The sequence below is a fragment of the Macaca mulatta genome, chromosome 9 (assembly GCF_049350105.2).
Source record: "Macaca mulatta isolate MMU2019108-1 chromosome 9, T2T-MMU8v2.0, whole genome shotgun sequence".
NCBI classification, from domain to species: Eukaryota; Metazoa; Chordata; class Mammalia; order Primates; family Cercopithecidae; genus Macaca; species Macaca mulatta.
The window spans coordinates 117,408,953-117,430,235 of record NC_133414.1 but is presented as its reverse complement, the minus strand read 5'-3'; the positions used below and the strand labels follow the sequence as shown (position 1 = coordinate 117,430,235).

At 40.8% G+C, this 21,283-nt stretch overlaps 1 protein-coding gene across 1 annotated transcript in view; it reads right to left on the bottom strand.

The window, feature by feature from the left end:
• Positions 1-4,612: 4,612 nt before the first annotated feature.
• Positions 4,613-21,283, bottom strand: part of SORCS3 (sortilin related VPS10 domain containing receptor 3) — a 609,576-nt gene continuing 592,905 nt past the window's right edge. The window contains exons 23-27 of the mRNA XM_015148111.3: positions 16,533-16,664; positions 14,180-14,279; positions 13,056-13,161; positions 7,389-7,549; positions 4,613-6,548 (exon numbers count right to left, since the gene is read on the bottom strand). Of these exons, the coding sequence (XP_015003597.2) occupies positions 6,484-6,548; positions 7,389-7,549; positions 13,056-13,161; positions 14,180-14,279; positions 16,533-16,664 (564 nt within the window). The 3' untranslated portion in view covers positions 4,613-6,483. The remainder of the gene's footprint in view (positions 6,549-7,388; positions 7,550-13,055; positions 13,162-14,179; positions 14,280-16,532; positions 16,665-21,283) is intronic.

Sequence of the window (21,283 nt, the reverse complement as noted above, 5' to 3'; positions counted from 1 at the left end):
CGCTGCCTAGAGTTGCCTTGTTACTATTATAAATAGATTAGAAATCTGGGGAGCATCTGCATTTCCCTTCACAGAGGAGACTCTGAAATTGACAAGTTGAAATGCAAATGTGTCAAGTAGAGCTTCATAACTGACAAAGATTAACTTTATTTCTCTAGACCCATCTCTCCCTTCTTCTTCCTTTGATACCCACTCCCTTGACAAGTTCCAGTTGCCAATGAAAGAAACCCAGCAATTCTCTAATTGAACTATAAGATTTTGGAAGGACAGTGCAAGAAAACCATTCTGGCACTCCAAGGACCAGGTGTGTTGTTTATGGAGACAATTATGTGCTTCCCAGGTGAGTCTACCTCGAAACCAAGAAAGACAGAATGGTGACAAGAAAAACGATCCTATTTGCTCTCTGTTTGCTACCACAGCATCCTCCTTCTCTCCCCATGCACTGTGGTTGGACAGACTGCTAATTGCAGCCAGTTCCTGGGATACTGACAGCAATAACCCTTTGTAAATGGGAGTAAGCAATGAAAAACCTTGCACAGTAGGAAGAGTCTTCTGGGAGAGGCCCCAGGGAGGAGAAATGGGACTATTTTGGTGGTAAGAGTATCCCTGGAGCCCAGCAGCCATCTGCATGTAGGACACTGGGCACAGACATTTCCGCCGAAGAAGTCTCTATTCTTTGGGGAGCAGACCACACATTTCCTCAGGAGCAAATCACTGAGGGCTCCACATTATCTAGTTTATTTTTAATAGCGGCAAACAGCATTGTTCCCCAGAGACTAAGCTGTAATGACAGATGGCATGTGTGCCTGTCATGATCTATTTTCCTGCTTTCCCTGGCATTTTGTAAAGAATCTGGATCTCGCATGTACTCTGGAACAGCGCTCCTTGAGCCACAGCTCAAGGAAGGCACTGGGAAACCATGCCTTTAGCATCTCTGGTTATCTAAGAGGTATATTTTTACAAGTCATTGTTTATCAGATATTTTTTCAATGTGTGTGGACAAAGGAGCCCAAGTTGGTGACCCCAGGACCTGGGACTGCACATGTCCTCATGAAATAAAAGCACTGTATGGGAAGGGGCAGTGAAGGAGATGCAAATTATGTTATTAATAACTGAGCTGAAAAACATAAACAAGCAAAGCCAAAGTGTTTTTGTCCCATTAGCATGGCTACGTCCGGGGTACCCACACATGGTTGCAGTGAACATGTTTTAGAAACTGAGCTTCCAGTCATTGACTTTACGAGGCATTCTTGGCAACCCTGATTAGAAGAGTCCACCTCTTGCCCCTTCCATATGGTCCAAGCAACATTAGATCGGTCATATTTTTTAAAAAACAATAAAAGACACAATGACTTTTGGGATCAATGTGTAAGTAGTAAATTTTAACCAAAATTATCTTCCTCCTGAAGGGGAACTGATGGAGAAAGCATGTCTCTTTAGGTAAATCTGAATTTTTTTCCCTGCAGGTACAGCCCTAAGTGAGACCACTTGGATAATTTTTACAACTCGAGGCCAGAGATAGTGTTATGTGGGCAAAGATCTAGCACAATAAAACTAGCACTTCTCAGAATCCATTTATTGTTTGTGTCTTTAACCAAATTCTCATTTAATCTAGATTCCAACCTTGGAAAGTAGATCTCATTATTTGTAATTTATAGATAAGGAAATTGTACCTTGATGATGTCATTTTACCCCTCTGAGTGTTAGATAATTGAAAAGTGATGGATCCAAGTTTTAGTCTCCAGTAAATTGAACTCTTAACTGAGGTTCTCCCCCATTTTTTATATACAATGTTCCATTGGTTCATCTCTGAATGAACCTATGTCTCATCATGATACATGGTCAGAAATGCACAGAGCCTGTTGAAGGACACTCTGCTACTGTGAAGAACATGGTGATTAAAGCTTGAGGAACATCACGTTGCATAGTGCTTTGGGAATTCATGGTTGGGTTACGTCCGGTCCTCTTTGGCAGTACTGTTGGAGCAGACAAGAGAATTTTGGCAGGATGTGGTATAATCCAGATGAGGTATCCTTATTGCTTATGTTGTTCTCTGGCCTTCTTCCCTCTGAATAAGGCTCATCACTTTAAAAGATGAGCAGCCCAGCAGGTGGAACTGGGGTGAGCAGCTGTCTGCTGAGCAGTTTCATTTCAGTCCAGTGGGAGAAGCAAGGGTGTCAGGTCATGAGCTGCTCAACAGGCAGGTTCGGAGGGCAGTGGCATGAGGAGGGCTGTGAGCCACTGAAGGATGAGTGTACTTGGGATATGAGATTCTAAACTGTTCTGGACATTACAAATATGGGAGCCATATGACTGGCATTACCATCAGGCTCTCTGCTGTTGTCCAGTGACGTGCAGTTCAATCTGTTTTGCATTTTGAGGGAGATGTGTGGTAGTAAGGATCCTGCCTTATTATAATAAACATTGGACACCATCTTCATCTCTGCATTACCTTGCTTTGTGACTTTTGGATCACTTTCCTCTCTGTTTATTGCTCTGCAGAAGGGAGTTCTCCTAACACTGCCATACTTCTGGAATTGGCAATGTGCTTTTCACGCCTCTGGAAATCAAAACAAGCCAGGAAGGCAGGCCATGAAGTGTTTTCCTTTTACAAATAAGGTACTTGGGTCCAGAAATACTTGCTGAAAGTTAGAGATCTACTCATTTCCAGCAGAGTATTCTTTCCAAGGCACAATCTGTCACCACCTTAACTCACAGTGTATTTTTGTCCCAGATAACTCATTGAGTGGCTCTCAAAGTTGCAGCTGTTGCCCAGGAAGAAATGAGCAAATTTGGAAGCTGTTCTCACTTCTGTAGATTAAGGTACCTTGTATTATGATAACAGGAGTCAAAGGAGGTGACTTTTACCCAATACCTATTCCTGAACTATTTTAGTGGCAGATAAGGCAGTTATTCTCAAATTTTCATGCACATGAGAATACTGGAAGAGTCCAGTTCTGGAGTGCTTCTATGGGCCTAGTTATTAGGTTTAGAATTCACTTAAAGACAATTCTGATGCAAAGAGTGTCCTCAACACTGGTGAGAAACCCTGCATGGAAATCGCTGCAAAGCCAACCACACTATCTGCCATCTGCCTCTGCCTCAGTCTACTACTGAGAAATCTAACAAAATCATGCTGATGGTGAATACAGAGTCTATATTCTTAGCCATGGCTTACTCAAATGACCCAACTGACTCACACTTTCTTACTGCTTTATTTCATCTCTCTTAATCTGGGGAAGGAACTTCACCAATCTGGGCATAAAATTGACAAGAAAAACTCAGATCCCATTAGGAAGCAAAAACTAATGCATTTAGAAAATTCATCTTTGGCTTAGGATAGAAATGATAGACATTTTACGTTATTTGAAAGCTCCAAACTGTAAAAATCCCTAAAAGAAGTATAGGCACTTAGACCAAGAACATCCCCTGCTTCTTTTTGAGATACTTAAGTGATATTCTCAATATGTGAGGCAGGTACTTACATAAATTTTTCAAAAGGTGAGTATAACTCAAGAAAAGTTATAGTAAGAATTATACATCATTTTAAAATAAATTCCCAAATCAAAAGAAAACCACCTTTGTTTAGTTCTTTATCTTCAATTTAAGTGAAGAAAATATGATTCCAGAAGATTGAGCCAGTTTCCAAAATATGCAACTAAATTATCAACAAATGATTTCCGGTTTCTTAGATCCATAGAACGTTATCACATATTTTAAACACTAAAGACATAAGAAGAAACATCTAACTTACAGCCCTTATTCTGGGTGCCCAGTTTACATTTCCTTATTTACCTGGTGAAGAAGAGCCACCAATAAGCAAAGAACCAAAAAACGATATTTGCTGTTGGTTTCATGCATCGAACAGCTGGAAGAAGGAAAAAAAAATGGACACGTGTTGTTTTTCTCCTTTTCATTTCTCTTGCTTAAGTCTTCATACCTGACTTGGCGTTCCGTCATCTCTACCACTCATTGGGAACTGATATCAAACTCAAAGTCCTTGCAATTACAAAGCCCTTTGCTCAGAGGTCCCAGCCATATATATGTGAATGAAAATCTGTGACACGGGTTCAAATAGTTCATTTAGTGAAAGCGCTCCATGGGGCAGTGGAAAATGAATAGGCAGAGTAAATCAGATTATTGTTTCCAATTATAGTACCTAGTACCAGAGTAGAAAGAATCTATTTCTCTAGCCATGGAGGTTGAACTTGGCTGTGCGATTTTCTTTAGCCAACAGAATGTAGATGAGGATAAATAAAGTGACCATTTTGAGCCATGGCCTTAGAGACAGAGGGTTGTTCTACTGGCCCACTTGGAATTCTACAATCCACCATGAAAAAACATGGCCCTGTGTAGCTGCTGATTCCAGGATGATGATAATTCATGGAGCAGACTCAAACTACCTGAAACCTCCTTCCAGATCAGACCAGCAGAGCCTGGTCAGTCCTGATATGCTCAGCCAAACCAGAGCCAACCTAAAGATTCATGAGCAAAAACCAAGTATCTGTTGTTATAAGTCATTCATTGTTTTCCATGTAGCATCACTGTAGCAATAGTTTATAGATACAGTGGATAAAGAAAACTCCCCAAAGAGAAAATTCAGCCAAGTATGTAGCTTTGATGTACAAAAATACATTTATTTTCAACAATTTCAAAACCACTGTCTTTTTTTTACAGTAGAAATATTCAAGTGGAACAATAAAACCAAGAACAGTATATGTACATATACTGTATATATAGATATGACTCATGCATTTGTATTCCAGTGTTTAGTACAAGTATTGCAATTGTCTGCCCCATTTAACCCTTGAAACAAAAAAGCAGGATCTTTAGAAATATTCCTAATACTGATCTATGCTGTAGCCAGCCAGATTTCTCTATATCACATTCTCTCTGTCTCACAAAGAAGAATGAGAACAACATCCCACAAAAATTAACAGGTACAAAATGTGGCCTTTCCTCCCATATATATACATTATATCATTTTCAAAAATAAGTGTGCTCAGGCTAAGCCTGAAAATAAAAATAATGCTTACAGCATGGCTTAACATGACCCTATTGAAAAAAACTGGTATGTGTAAATGTGTGAAGGGGCTGAGGTGCTGGAAAAGCTAACAGGCTTTGAAAGTCACTCACCCCAGAGGCAAAAACTACCTTAAGGGAACTGAAGGCAGACATTTGACTTTAAGGAAGTTGTGTACATCTGACAAGCAAATAGCACAGCTTTGCTAAAATTGCCTTTGACTAATATCATTAAAGGCTAGACCCCTACTTGGCCTGGAGAGTTTTACATGAACTCATAATTCCACAAATGCCTCCTCCCTTCTAACCTCTTTAACTCCTCCCATGTCAAGAGACATTCACTGGGCTTTACCTAGTGCCCAGGGGACTTTTCTGAGCTCAGAATAGCCTGAGAATTCACCACAAGCATTATACATTTTCATAGAATCCAATTGAAAAAGATTATCATTTTAGGATCTACTGACTGGCTGCCTTCTTTAGAAAAAAATATTTTCTCAGACTGATAAATATCAAGTTTTTCCTTTTAGAGAGGAAGCTGTTTTCCCCCATCTGGGTCTCAGTATGAAGCCTCTCTAGTGGGCCTCTTCTTCACCTTTCATGTCATTCTTGGAACAAAACGACTGCCATGTTCTATGATGTCACTGGAGTCCTTCCTTTATCAATTGCCCCAGAGAAGCCCCTCCCCCCGCCCCCCTTTATATACATAAGTAGAAACCAGCTATGGCATGGACAAGGAGATGCAAGAGTTAAGTGTGACAGACAACAGGAGAGCATCCAAACCCAATGCATCCAGCAGGCCTGGCGGGTTGGTCAGCTCTGAGGGCCAGTGCGTAAGCCAACACACGCATCTTTCTTTTTTCTGTTTTCTTTTTTACTAAACATTAAATTATTTCTTAGGAAATAAAAAGCTATTTACATTGTAATTATATACAATAAGCCATCTGTAGCCTCATTATGGACATGCACAAGGCAGGGCCTCTTTCACAAAGTTGTGCACGCTTTCTGCAGCTACATCCACCCCCACCAACCTACTTCCTGCGGATCTAACTGGGAAATGATCTGTGTTGTATATGTGTGTGCTGGGGGAAGGGGAGAGCGTTGGTGATTCTGCTGTGGGGATGAGAGGTTCACAAAAAGCCAACCCAACTTAAATTTTGAAAAAAGGGAGACCACAAGGAAAAAGAAAGTCCTTAAGCTACCAATGGCAGAGTAAAGCAAGGAGGCTGTGGGAAGATGCATCCTTTGCTCTTAGCACAAATACAGCCATTTATTCCCTTTGTCTCATTTCAATCAGCTAAGAATGCCCTTCTCTCCCAAAACTAGGCATCTGCCTGCTATTTATGAAGGGGCCCTTGGTAAACAAAAGGTAAAAAAGACATTTTTATTTTTCCATAATAATAGTAATAGTAATCATCAAAAATAAAAAGTCGGAAAGGTGGTTGACCACGTGGCTTGCTGGCATTAAACACTAGTGCAGTTGGGGATCTCCTTTGTGCTTTCGCTGTTTGCAATGGTGGCAATGCCTCCTGCAGGGAAGAGAAGACACGGGGAGAAATGGATGTGAGTTCCACAAGGGCAGGGATCTTTGTTTTATTCACTGCTAAATACCAAGCCACCTAGAAGAGGTGCTTAATAGGAATTTATTTAAAAGGCACCTGGATATCCTTACCTATCAGCTCACTGGCGTATGTCATCCATGCTTAACATATGCTACCTCCTACACTAACACACAGGTGGGATCAAGACATTGACTGCCATCTTACATTCTATTGAACAACAGTAACAGCCAATGTGTATTGAAACTTACTATGTGGCAGGCACTGGGCTAATGACATAACAGCATGTAATTATCACAACAGTCTTAGAATTGTTTTTTTTTTTTTTTTTTTTTTTTTTTTTTAGGTACTACACAGAAATAGAAACGAATCATAAGTACTACTACTCCCATTTCACAGATCAGGAAGTTGAGGCACAGAGAGGTCACAGACGTAGTAGATTAGCAGAGCAAGAAAAATGGACCCAGGGCTATCTGATGCCAGATTCCACAGTCATGTAATTATTAGTAAGGACATAGAATACTTTTGCTTTATAGAAAAAGAAGAAAAATCCCAACAGTAATGGGCAGTTGACTTCATCCCTACCCCACTCAGACGTTAGTACTTCCAACCCTGATTGACTTCTAAGGGAAAAAAAATCTACCAATTTCATGTGGCCAGAGGTGGCAGACAAATTTAAAACATGATTCTGTCACTATAGGTAGTTGTTTGTCCCCACCCTCCAGTCCAGTAGTGTATAGAGGACAGATGAAGCGGGCCAGTGTTTAGAGGACACAGGACAGAGGAGTTTAGTGGAGCAGGAGCATGTACCTATGACCCGCGTATCCAGTTCTTTGTCCAGCAGCTCCTCAGGCTCCGTGAAGTCACTGAGTGTGATTTTCGGGGCGTTTTCACTTTGGCTCACTGACCCAATCATTTCCTGCTCCTTGTCGTGTTGGACTTGAGCGTAGATGTTAATCCAAGGGATTTTCCTACATGGGACAGGAGCGAAATCAGATTAAGATCACAGGGCATGCCAAACTTGGGCAGCTGGAAGTCCTGGGGGATAAGAAGAGGAAGTAGCTATTAGTAGGAAGGGTCCATGTCAGGAAAGATATTGGTAACCCCAGAGACAATGCGGCCACGAGTTCAAGGAACACAAAGCCAGCCAGGAACCCAGATGCCAGGGAAGATGTAAACCACGGAACTCTCTGAGGAATGCACCTTTTTCTGTGGGTAAAAAACAGGGTGCAGCACACCAACATGACACAAGTATACATATGTAACAAACCTGCACATTATGCACATGTACCCTAGAACTTAAAGTATAATAATAAAAAAAAAACAAGCAGATATAAACAAAAGGGCAGTTAGATACTAAAACTCTATAAATATTTACCTGGTATTAAGTTTTTAAAGGAGCTGGACTTTAAGACTCAAAGTGTGTAGAGACTGAAAAGACACCTATTTCTAAGGTTGCATCAATTTAACCAATTCACACTGGCTTCCTTTATAAATAGTCAAGAAATAATATATTCACAGCCTTTGCTACAATTTTCAGAGCATCACTTATGGGATAAGTACCTTAAATACTTTGATAGTTTCCTCATTTGTTCAATGGAGATGACAATTGCTTCTTTTTGGATTTTGGAGGTGATTAAGGATGAAGAAGAGGCTAAATAGCTCCATTCAAAGACATAAAAGTAGTAGGTGGGGTTTGGAAACACAAAGCAGACTAGCTTGGGGTTGGAGAAGTGAGCGGGTTCACACTTAAATCTTCTTGAGGCATTCATCTTCTGACCCATCTTCATTATCTCCTCATACACGGTGTGTTCCAGCCTCGGTATCCTCCTTTGTATTCCTTTAATTCAGTGCTTCTCAAACATTAACATGCTTAAGCATCACCCAAGTCTTCCTTAAAATGTGAATTGTGGTTCTGTAAGTCTAGACTGGATGGATTGAGATTCTGCAATTCTGCCAAGCTTCCAGGTGATGCTAATGCTGCTAATCAGTTGGAGACCCAAATTTTGAGTTATAAGACTCTAATAGAAGCAGCTCTTCAACACCTTGGCCACTTAGAACCAACTGTTCCCTCTGCCTGTAACACACTCCCCTCTGCTCTTCTCAGAGCTTGGCTTACATGCATCTCTGAGAGGCTTCCCCTGACCATCCAACTTTTCATTATAAACATGTAACAATGGGACACTGCCTATATAAGAAATAAATATGGTGTTGGTTTAGGGTGATATCATAGGCAATGTTTATTGACTTGTTTTCTGTCTTTCTGTCCCACTGGACTAAAAGCCCCATGTAGGCAAGGTCTATGTTTTCTATCCTCTCCACTATCCACCTGACTTAGCACAGTGTTTGGCACATGGTTAACATTTATTAAGCATTTTTTGAATCAATGAATAAATTACCTTAAATCCTGTGCTCTTTCTACTTTACTATATTATATTCATCAATAAAAAGATTATATTTTTATCTTAGAATATCACTTCTAGAAAAGACCCCTCTTACCTCATCAAAGGATGAGGAAATTAGACTAAAGTCTAGACGTTTCACAAAGCCAATTACTAGCACAGATATCATTGAAACTTGGGACATCGGACACATACCCCAATCCAGGACATCCTATGCATCTCTAAAGGAAAATCACTTTGTTGTCCTTGTGCCAAGCAGTGGTATTTTCAAGCTTCTACCTTCCCCTATCTGCTCCAACTCCAAATTACGCAAAATGTGGAAGCACTTAACACGGGTTTCCTGCAGCTAATTCAGAAGAAAAAATCTGAAAATAGGTTGAAAACACTTACTGGCTTCTAATTATTTTTTACATTCAGTTTTCTAGTCTTTAATGTTTGCTTTCCATACATTAAAGGAGGTGTCCCCATGACCCCTACTGGTCTAAACCAGTTTAACATAATTTACAAGAACCCAAAGTGAACAGCACCCATGTGAGGCAGCACACTAGGCTCTCTAAATGCGTATAATTAAAAATTAATGTTGGCCTTTATATTCTTTTTTATATGAATGAAAATACAGTCTAATAACTTAGATTCCTCTCAACCATAAAAGTACGTATTGCTCATGAAGGTTGGGACCAAATGTAATATTATTAGGTGCCGGGGGTGCTTAAACCATTCCTGATCACATACGTCTGTGTACTACACAGGTGTAACCAGATCCACTGCCTCCCCTTTCCTGCTTTGCTCACAATACCTATGAGGATTTGGATAAACTTGCCCTTATAGAGATTATTCACTTTATTTCAATTTCCAAATAACACATCTAAAAACTGGCATATTTTTCATCTTTTTGCAATGGATGGTTGGAAGAGAATAAATTTTGTATCTCAATTTGCAGAATTTAAAAAATTTGTCAAGTTGCTTTTCATTTCTTAACACATCCGTGTGTGGGACTGTTGAGAATAGAAGTCTGAACTCCACTTCGGCATACAAGGAATGTGGAAAATGAAGAGATCAAGAGACATGTCTTGGACCAACATTCATACAGGTTTAAATAAGAGGAGTAATATAGATAGGCTCGAGTCTCCCTCTAAAAAAAAAAAAAAAACTCAACTGCAGTTTGTATCCATTTGTATCCATTTATCCATCTATTATGAGTGTTAGAAGCCTGTAGGAGGAAATTTAGAGACAGCAAAGTGGGCTTTGGACTATAAGGAAAGCCCTACTAAAAAAAGACTGGAAGGAATATAGAAGCTCAAATGTTTTCCTGGATAGAGAAAAAGCAGATACTCAGTTATGGAAAAAAATTCTTGTTAGGCAGTCTTCAGAAAGAAAAGCCATCTCATCATGATTTTTAATTATATTACTTGAGATATCAGAAAATAGCAGTCACTATCCAAGAGCAAGATAGACTGCGAGAGGCCAGGTGATATTCATTTAAAGGAAGCTTGGGGCTCATAGTAATTCTATTCTCTTTTTCCATGTCATGTAACCACTTGGGATACTGAGATCATTTCCAGTGCGTGGCACACAGGAAGTACTCAATAAATGTTTGTAGGATGAATGAATGTCTTAATGTGTTAATACTGGCAATTACAGAGAGGAAGTTTTGGATCTGGAAACTCAGTATGGCCAATGATCTGGACATAGAAACACAAATGTCTTTACACTAAACTGTGCTACTCAACAGAGCGTTTAATGGCCAGGTGTTGCTATTTACACTTAAATTAATTAAAGTTAAATATAATTAAAATTCAGTTCCTCAGTCAGACCACTGGCTACTATATTAGACAGTACAGATGATGGAGCATTTTAAACATTGTGAAAGTTCTATTGGATAGTAATGAAAGAAGCAAAGGAGACTCTGGGAATCCAGGGCTAGGAACCTGACCTCTGTACTTGTTGCAAGCCAGGCGCAGTTCATGTTGCCATTAGTGGGGTTCCATGTGATGAGTGGGGAAAGCAGAACAAAAAAATAAAAGAAAATCCAACAGAATTTCAACCAAACGGCTTGAGCATTGGCAGTAAAACTTCCAAGAAAAGGAGACAGAAAAGTAAAGGTTAACTGATGACTACTCTTAACTGATGCTGCTATTGTCCAGTTTGACTGGAGTTTATTTCCTGTGGCCTCAGCTGCATGATTCACTGTCAGGGATATAGAAAAGGTGGGCTGATACCTGGGAACTACAAAGGTAGAAGTTTTTTGGAGATGTCATTAGCTGGCATGGATTCATTATTAAAGTGTACAGATTTAGAGATGCCTACATTAATAAGTTGACTGTCTAAGGAGTTTAACAGCATTTCTAAAAAACAAAAACAAAAACAAAAAACAACAGAAGTTTTCCAAGTCACAGTATAAGTGATCCTTAAGTATCCTTACTTTGGATCGATCTGACACAAAAGCCTCTTTACAGGACTTCTATTGGCCCTTGTCCTCAGCAACTATGCTGCTCTGGGAGTCAGAGATGAGACATTTGGTTTAGTTGATTGTCACGCCCAGCAACCACCAGGCTTCCCCACAATCAAATTCTTGGCTGAGTGAAAAGTGAAATGTTCTTTGCATATAATTGAAGTACATCTATAAATAAATGGGTGTTGTCTTAACCAGGCTGTTTCTATATTGAACGTTTTCTCACTTTGTGACATAAAGATTTTATCCACCTTTAAAAGGGAACAGGGGTATGTGGGTTGACACGTCTTGATCCAAGAGGACATGAACTCACATACTGGTCTATAAATTGAGTAGGAAGGTGAATCTCACTCTGTCCTTCTAGAGAGTGCGGAGGGTGTTGATAGAATCCCTGCTGCTGCGGCTAATGCTGAGAGGTATATTAAATTAAACTGATGTTTTTAAGCAACTGAAATAGCCACTAAAGGAGACATAAGCAGGAGGAGGGGGGGGGCAGGAAAAGTCAGGCACCTTTACCACTGATCTCTACGAAAACCTAAAAGCATTATCTTTAGTTACTGGAAAGACTCCAGGACTAAAAGATGCGTTCAAACTCATCTGACAATAATTAATGACATTTTTACTTTACCCAGGCTTCCCAGGAAGCACATTTCTAGGCCACTGATAAAATTTCTGAGGGCCTATTATGTGACAGTTTATGGCACAGAGGGCATCTGTGGCAGGCATGTGCTTTGTTATTTATAATAGTGTAGCTTTGTTGATTACTTAGTGCATAGCACCTACACGCATTATGACATTTAAGTCATATAGCAAACCTATAAAATATTATTGCTATTCCCATTTTACTAACGAAGACATTAAGACTTAGAGAGGCAAATACAATTGCCCAAGGTTACAAATGCTAAAAGTTGAAATTGGGTCTTATTTCAGAGTTTATTCTCTTAATTAGTATACATCCTAGTAGAAGTTATAATTTGAATGTTGGTACAAAATTATTGATTTCAATTGTACGTTTCTAATAAGTATCTTGTTATATCACCCCTTCTGTGGCTTTCAAAAATAATTTCTCAAGACGTGGAGTTTTGTTCTCCTAATCAATTTCCCTTTAGAATAGGAAAAAGACGGAGAGGGACGATAGTTGAATATGTTTAGCATGCAAATTTAAAGAGAGATGCTGAATAGCTGCAACAGGGGATAAAAAAAAATGCATTGGTGTCTCTACATGCATGTATCAGATTTTAGCTGCATTTTCTCTATTTAACCACCTGAATGGATATTGATCCATATAGGAAGATCTTCTGAATATAGAAGACCTTACTTCAGAAATTTGATTGAGGTTTGAAAACCCCCTTACATTTCTCTTGAAGATAATAAATTGATTTCATGGGCCAGTCTTTATTAACCTAATTCATTATACCTATAAATCATAATAGATAGAGCTCAGAGTCTCAAACCCTTTTATTCCATGACCCTCAACTATTCTTGCTTTTACCCATTGTCAAACAGAAGTTCAAGGAGAATTAAAACCACATTCTTGTGATGAGCTTAGTAAAGTTAGTTATAGGAAGAATCATTTGCAGTGACCCCAGCCACACTACTAAATTGAATGATAATAGCACATACCTTTTAAACTTGTAGATCAAAAACACAGCCAGGCCAACAAATACCACTGATAACAGCATAAGCATGGCTGAGCTGCTGTGCCCAGCACTGGAGTCCACCAATGGAGCTGGGAAAGAAGAACAGATAAGGAAAAGAACACATATGCTCACTTGGAAGCTGTTAGCTGGAGGGAGTATTCATTGCAGGAAGGAGGCCACTGATCTCCATCCTTATGTCTAGTCTCCAATTCCCTTGCCTGATAGCTGGGTGCAGAAAGTCTGGCTTCAATGATGACAATGGCACCTGAGTACAGCTTCTTAGGGAAAGTAAACTTCTCTGTTCATCCTGGGGAAACCTGCTAGTTCTTGGTCTAAACTGAACAATGTAAGTCCAGCTCAGGGGAGTGGAATAAAGTCTCCAGAGCTCTTTCCCTTAGATAGCCTGCATGCCTGTCACCAAAATTACAGGGAGCCCATTTGAAATTTTGGGTTAAGTACTAATGCAGTGTTTCATTCTCCTCCTTCACTCTGTTCTGATAAAAACCCACTGGATGGGCATATTTGTGACCTACACGTTGGAAAAGTCTGACATTATTAAGAACCATTTAGTAAACAGGTTCTCCCAGAGAGCCCAAAGTAGATGCCCCATAGGACACGCCTTTTTAGATTTTTTTCATAAATAAGCTAACTAGAGTTTGTTCCTGTTTCTACTTTGACTCACACATTGTAAACTAGAAGGGAGTTTTAAAGTTCTGTGGCCTACCATCCAAGATTCATAAAATCAAATAATCATATGCATGAAGAGAGCTAGAGGACTATCCAATATAATCCCATTTGCCACAGACAAAATAAAGAAATATACAAACAAACAAATGAATAAGGTTAAGACCCAAGGAAATTGTAGGTTTTCTCCAAGACCATCTAGGGATTCAATGGCAAAGCTACTCCTAAGAAAGTCTTCTTGTAGGATGCCTTCAGAACAATGTGACTGATGTGAACATCCTTCTGAACCCATAACTATAAAAAGGACCCTTCTACAAAGCCAATTTCAGGCATTATGGAGCAGGGTTTCATGATTCTCTCCTCCTTTTCTCTCTGGGATAACAAATCATCTTTCCCATTTCCCCAGTTCCCAGTGGCACTCACCTAACGTCAGCTGTGTGACATACACAATGACTTGTACCCCCGGCTTCAGCTCAAACTGGACCAAATTTTGGTTGAGAGCATTAAACAGTGTTTCTACAATCTGGAAAAAAAGACAGGATGCACGGGGTGACATGACATGCAATGATGCTCCCTCATGGAATAAGAAACCAATGAGAAGGTCAATAGGTAAAAAGTCACCGTGGTTCAATTAGGGATAAGATATTGGGACATATTTATCAATGTGGTTTTCACAGCCCTTGGAGCCTTGTGAGACCAAGGAAGTACAGTTGGCCCTTGAACTATACAGTTTTGAATTAAGCAGATCCACTTCTACGTGGATTTTTTCAACAAAATGTGGATGGAAAATACAGTATTCTCAGGATGCAAAACTTGCATATACAGAATATACAGAGGCCCAACTACTTCTTCTTCTTCTTCTTTATTTTTAGATGGAATCTCACTCTGTCACCAGGCTGGAGTGCAGTGGCATGATCTTGGCTCGCTGCAACCTCTCCCTCCTGGGTTCAAGCGATTCTCCTGCCTCAGCCTCCTGAGTAGCTGGGATTATAAGCACGTGTCACCACCACACCAAGCTACTTTTTGTATTTTTAGTAGGGATGGGGTTTCACCATGTTGCAGAGGCCCAACTTCTTACATGCAAGTTCTGCAGGGCCAACTGTAGGACTTGAAGATGCACAGATTTGGTATATCAGAAGTCCTAGAACCATTCTCCTGTGTGTACTGAGAAACAACTATAGATGGTAATATTTGCCTATTCTGGAGAGGAGAGTGAGAGACAGTAAGAGGCATGCCTACAGTCACTGGTGAGTTTGAGCTATAATAGACATAGGTGTTTCATTCAGTTCCTAGTTCACTGCTCTTTTATCCGTGCCTTTATAACACTCTAAAAAGACCTGTTACGGGTTCCAATGAAAGAGGTTCAACCCGTCATTAGCTCTGTAATCTGATTAAGTCATACACACAGGGGATGTAGGCCCCTGCCAGGATTTAAGCAGGCACATATACTCCCAGCCCACTCCTCTGCGTTTTCTATCTTAGAGACAATGGGAAGCAAACATCAAAGCAGAAGCTGCCTCCTTTTTATGGGATAATTTTTGTTCTTTACTTTTCCCTAGCAAGTCTCAGAACACATAACATCGATTTAATCACTCTGTAATTCCCACATGAAAGCTGAGGCCGACTTAGGCTGTTGTCCCTCTTATCTCGCTGTATGCGCCTTAATATCACAGCTGCTATTCATCACTGTAATTACCTATTTATCTAAATGGATGGATATTGTAGCTTCCAAATATAGTTCACACATGCCACTTGCTATTTCAGAATAAAGAGATCTTGTAAAAGTGATGTATGCATTGAGAAGCTAAATTTATTTCTGGCCAACTTCAATATGCAACCCTGCAATGCAAGAAATTATTTCTCAGAGAAACTGCAATCACATCTGTACTGCTCAAGGTCTGTGGATGGCTGTAAGGATGGGGTGACGGCCAGTGAGTATCAGAGGGACACAAAATATGTCTGTACAATGATTACCTCATATGGGAGCAAATGTGTGTGATTCATGCCGATTTTCTGCAGCCTCATGCTCACTTATTTCTACTTCACCTGACTTAGCATCATGAGAAAGAAAGGAAGGGTGAAACAGTGCAGACATTAAGACCTCAGGAGGAATAGAGGATGAAAAGGAGAAACACAAGTCCTGCCATTCCCTTTACTTCCAGGACAGTGTGCAGATCGCAGTATAGTTCTATATGCCTATTTGATAAGAACAGTAAATCACAATCCCTTTTGGAAATGTTGCTTCCTTAAAGTAAAGTGAGGCAATACATCCCTCTCCAAAAGAATCATGTTTGAAAGCAGTTCACTTTCTCCCCAGAAGCAGAGCTTAAAAATCAGCCAGGATCTTTAGGGGCTAGTGCAGTTTAAAGACAAGAGGCACATAGTCCCAGAAATAAACAAGGAAATTCAAATTTCTCTCTCTCTCTCTCTCTCTCTCTCTCTCTCTCTCTCTCTCTCTCTCTCTCTCTCCCTCTCTCTCTCCTGTTCCCCTTCCCCTGTACCCCAGGAGGAGTCACTGGGAGGGAGACATGAGCTGGCACAGGGATGTCAGACATTGGAATGAATAATGCCAGGGGTGCCATTCCTTCCTGAGTAGCTGAATGCTCCAGTCTATTTGCACCTGTATTTACTCTGGGTAAAGGTGATTGCTCTTCAAAACCTTGGCTGTTGGGGCAATGGAAGAGAGCCTGTCTCCCTTTCTTGCTGAAAACAGTTTTGTGCCCTCTCAGGGCGTAGGGTGCAGGCAAGGGTCCCAGCCAGATTTGCTTTCACTTACTTGTTCCAGGTCCCCTTCGTTGCCTTTCCTCCTCTCCGTCAGGTTCTTGGGTGGGAGAATGAAAAGCTCTGCTGAAGTGGGGAGGCCAGGGAACACGGCGATGAGGATCTGGTCCTCTGGGACGCTGGTTACCTGCAAAGATGTTCAGACAAAGAGAGGTTGTGGAGGAACCAGCCCTCCTCCAATCAATGACAAGAGCAGAGTGTGCACTGCCAGAGGGCTCATATGAGTTTTTCAAATGCAGCTTTTTAGGCACAGGCTCCAATATACGTTCAGGCTTTCTTTCAGTTTTTCCCTTAGATCTGCTAGGTAAAACATTATTAGTTTCACCACCTCCTCTGCTCTTACATACATTTTTACTGAAACTAGAATGGGATTACAAATGATTTTTAAAACATTATTTGCTGGGAACATTTGCAAAAGTTCCTCTCATATTTTCCATTTTTTCTATGAGGGCTAGAACGTCTGGCTGAAACACAGGCTGGGTGCAAATGAGGAAAAAGAAGTCATAAACAAACATGGGAAAATGAAAATTTAAAGAAAGCCAAGCAACACTTGCTTTCACTTATTAAAGCAGGATTTTTTTAAGTGTAATAGCTAATATTGGTAAGACTGCAGTGAAGGAAGTTCCCTCATTTGGCGCTGGCAGTGCTAGAAATTGATACATATTGCCAATTTGTTTTCTGAAAGACTTAATTTAAAGGTCATAAAAATATTCATACCCTTCAGTCAGTAACTGTAACTTGGTGAGTTTGTTCTAAAGACATGATCCAAAATATAGGAAAAGCCATACGCAGGAAAAAATACAATATTACTTATACTAGCAAATAAATGGGAAAACCTCCAGTATTCCAAAAAATTGAGTAAATACTGGTATAATCATAGAATATTATGCTACCATTAAGATGATAATGAGTACTATGAGACAACATATAAAAATACTTATGATAGCTGCATTCCAGTCTATTTCCTTACATTTCTTTGGTTACAACTCTATAAAAATACAAATGTATAGAAGAAAAAATAACAAAATACTAAACGTTGTTAAGAGGCTGAGAACACGAGTGAATTTTTCTGTTCCTGAGTGGTTAGTAAATTAATGATATTGCTTTTGTGATAAACACTTAAAAGTCAGCTTCTGTCTGAAGGCAAATTTGTAGAGAAAACAGGATGCAGAATTCTCCCCCGTGAAGGGTAAGCTTGTTCTTTCCCGTGTGTCTCCTGAAGATCTTTTATCCAGAACACCACCCCCCACCTCTTCTGCCAATCCAAATGTATAATTTGTGAATGAGGTGAAATACCCGCATCCTCCAAGAAGTGCCCCCTGACTACCTCTATCTGCAGTGATCTCCTCCACGTTAGCCTCCCACCCCAAACACCTCCAAAGGACCACGTCCACTGCATTTCAGAGATATAGATCATGTCCACCGTGACACATGATTACATCTGGCTGGTGCAGTCTTTTCTCAGATAGACCCTGATATGGTTAGGCTTTGTGTCCCCACCCAAATCTCATCTTGAATAGTAATTCCCAGAATCCCTACATGTTGAGGGAGGAACCAGGTGGAGGTGATCGAATCCTGGGGGTGGTTTCCCCATCCTCCTGTTCTCATGATAGTGAGTTGTCATGAGAGCTAATGGTTTTATAAGGGGCTTTTCCCCCTTCGCTCTGCCACTCTTCTCTCTCCTGTCATCCTGTGAAGAGGTGCCTTGTGCCATGATTGTTAAGTCTCCTGAGGCCTCCCTAGCCATGCAGAACTGTGAGTCAGTTAAACCTTTTTTCTTTATAAATTACCCAGTCTCGGGCTTTTCTTTATAGCCATTTGAGAATGGACTAATACAGGTTCTTATGGTGTGATTGCCCAGATATTTCTGTCTGGGGTCTCACTGTTCCAAAGAATGCTTGACACAGAGTAAAAATTAAATAAACAGTTGCTAGATCGAAGATTGAACAGAAGTGGAGGGGTTGGTTGTTTTCCATTTGCTCAGCTCTGATTCCTATTTGGAATAAGCTTACAGATTGGAGTGAACTCTCAGGGATGTGATAAAGAAAAGTGAAAGAGCCAGCCTGCAGGGAAGTAAGAAGCAGCAGTCAGAAGCCTAAAGAGTCCACCAACCAGGGAGGCATCCTCTTAACACCCTTAGGTGGTGAGCTAGATGCCTCAGCATCCTTTCAAAGCATGATCTTGAGTAGCATTAAGTCTCAATGCCCAAGTCCATAAGGCTGGGGGCCTTCACCTAACCTTAAAGCAAGTCTCAGGACGCCAGACTAAGGGGTGAAATGCAGAGAATCACCCAATGCAGTGAAGGGGTGGGGTGGTGAGTTTATTAATGCCTTGACTGGTGTGACCCTTTGTCTCAGGAAAGAACAATGTCAGGGAGTGTCAGTCCATCAAGACCCTTAGAGGGACCTTGGAGCAATGTATCTAGATTCATTTAACCCAACCAAAGGGACATATGAGTGATTGGTCCTTGTGAGATTTGAGGCCTGAGAATCAACTGAAAGGACTGATGATTATTATTGCAATTACCAAGTTATTTCCTAAAAAGCTAGTATGTTTTTAATGAATATAACCATACATAATACAACCCAATTCTGGATGCCTTGCAACCAAAGACATATGCTATGATCTGAATGTTTTTGCACCCCCCACCCCCATTCATCTGTCAAAACTTAACATCCAATGTGATGGTATCAAGGTGGGGACGTGGGAGGTGATTAGGTCATAAGGGTGGAGCCTTCATGAATGGGATTAGTGCCTTTATAAAAGAGACCCCAGAGAGCCACCTTGCCCTTTCCACCATGTGAAGACACAGCAAGAAGGTTCTGTCTTTGAATAAGGAAAGAGGCTTTCACCAGACATCAGATCTGCCAGCATCTTGATCTTGTACTTCCCCGCCTCCAGAATTGTGAGATATACATTTCTGTTGTTTATAAGCCACCCAGTTTATGGAACCTTGTTATAGCAGCCCAAACAGACTAACACAGCATACATAACAGTCTCATTCTCTTTTTTTCTTTTTTCTTTGAGACGGAGTCTCACTCTGTTGCCCAGGCCGGAGTGTACTGGAGCAATCTCGGTTCACTGCAACCGCCACCTCCTGGATTCAAACAATTATCCTGCCTCAGCCCACTGAGTAGCTGGGACTACCCGCATGCGCCACCATCCCTGGCTACATTTTTAAAATTTATTTTTGTAGAGATGGAGTTTCACTGTGTTGCCCAGAGTGGTCTCAAACTCCTGAGCTCAGGCAATCCGCCTGCCTCGGCTCCCAAAGGGCTAGGATTACAGGCATGAGCCACCACTCCCGGCCCTCATTCTTATCTCTTTCTATGAACAGTCTCTTTGTAAAAAGATTTGAAGTGTAGTTACTCTTATAGACCACTCCATACAGGAATGCTCCTATGTCATTCTCTTCTATTCATTCTTCTTCCTCTCTGTCAGCTCCTTCTCCATGTCTTTCCTGGATCTTTCTCCTCTGCCTTGGGGAACCACCAGCAGCATGTCTGCCTCGTTCCCCAACTCCTCTTTGGAGAGCCTAACAACCTCCACAGCCTCTTCTCTTACATCTCTCCCTCCAGCATGAACCTCTGCTTCATCTTCAGATCCATATTTTCAATCCTCCTGGTCATCTTCACCCAACTGTTTCTCACGTGCTCCAGACTTATATTAAAAGTCAAATCATTATTGTTTCCCAAGTGTGCTTCTCCTACACAGTCCCTATCTTGATTAATGTAAGGCCATCTCCTACCAGCTCTTGTCATCAGAGAATTTCTCTCTCCCTCTCACCCACACTACATTTCCTTAGTCACCAGTTCTATTGTTCCACTTTTTAAGTAGCCTTTACCTCTTCTTCTTGAGCACCTTATATTCCTGGCCTAGATAACTTCAGTGATCTTTTAGCTGGTCATCTTTTGTGAAATGTCTCCCCCACTATGTTCCCTTCCTACCCCAGCTTGTCCTCTGCATTGCCACCAGAATGGGTTCCTGACATATAAACCTATTCTCTTACTGAAATAAAAAAACAATACTTTAAATACTCCCCAGTGCCTTCAGAATAGATGCCAAGCTTCTATTGGTCTCTCAGACCCTACACAATATGACATAAGCATCCTAGCTCAATTTTAGCTGCACCTGCCCTTATAACCTACAAACTAGCTATGCCAAACTCTTTTCCATTTCCCAGATATGTTGTACTCTTTTTTTTTTTTTTTTTTTTTTTTGAGATAGAGTCTCGCTCTGTCACCAGGCTGGAGTGCAGTGGCACAGTATCTCGGCTCACTGCAACCTCTGTCTTTTGGGTTCAGGTGATTCTCCTGCCTCAGCCTCCCGAGTAGCTGGGACTACAGGCACATGCCACCACACCCAGCTAATTTTGTACTTTTAGTAGAGACAGGGTTTCACCGTGTTGGCCAGGATGGTCTTGATCTCTTGACCTCAGGTGATCCACCCGCCTCAGCCTCCCAAAGTGTGATGTACTCTTTAAATAGTCCATGACTTTGCACATGCTGTTCATTCAAACACCATCCTGCCCCTGTTAACTGACATTTATCCTTGCAAACACAGTTCAAGTATTCTCTCCAAAGACTTCCAAGAGTTCAACAAGTATTTATTGAGTTGCAAATCTGTGCCAAGTCTTCATGTCCCTGGATAGCGTGAATTACACTGTTCTCTCTGCCCCATAGAGATGCTGGCCATGCCTCTAGCTTAGAGCTGCTTACACATTAGACTTATTTCTACATTTCAATT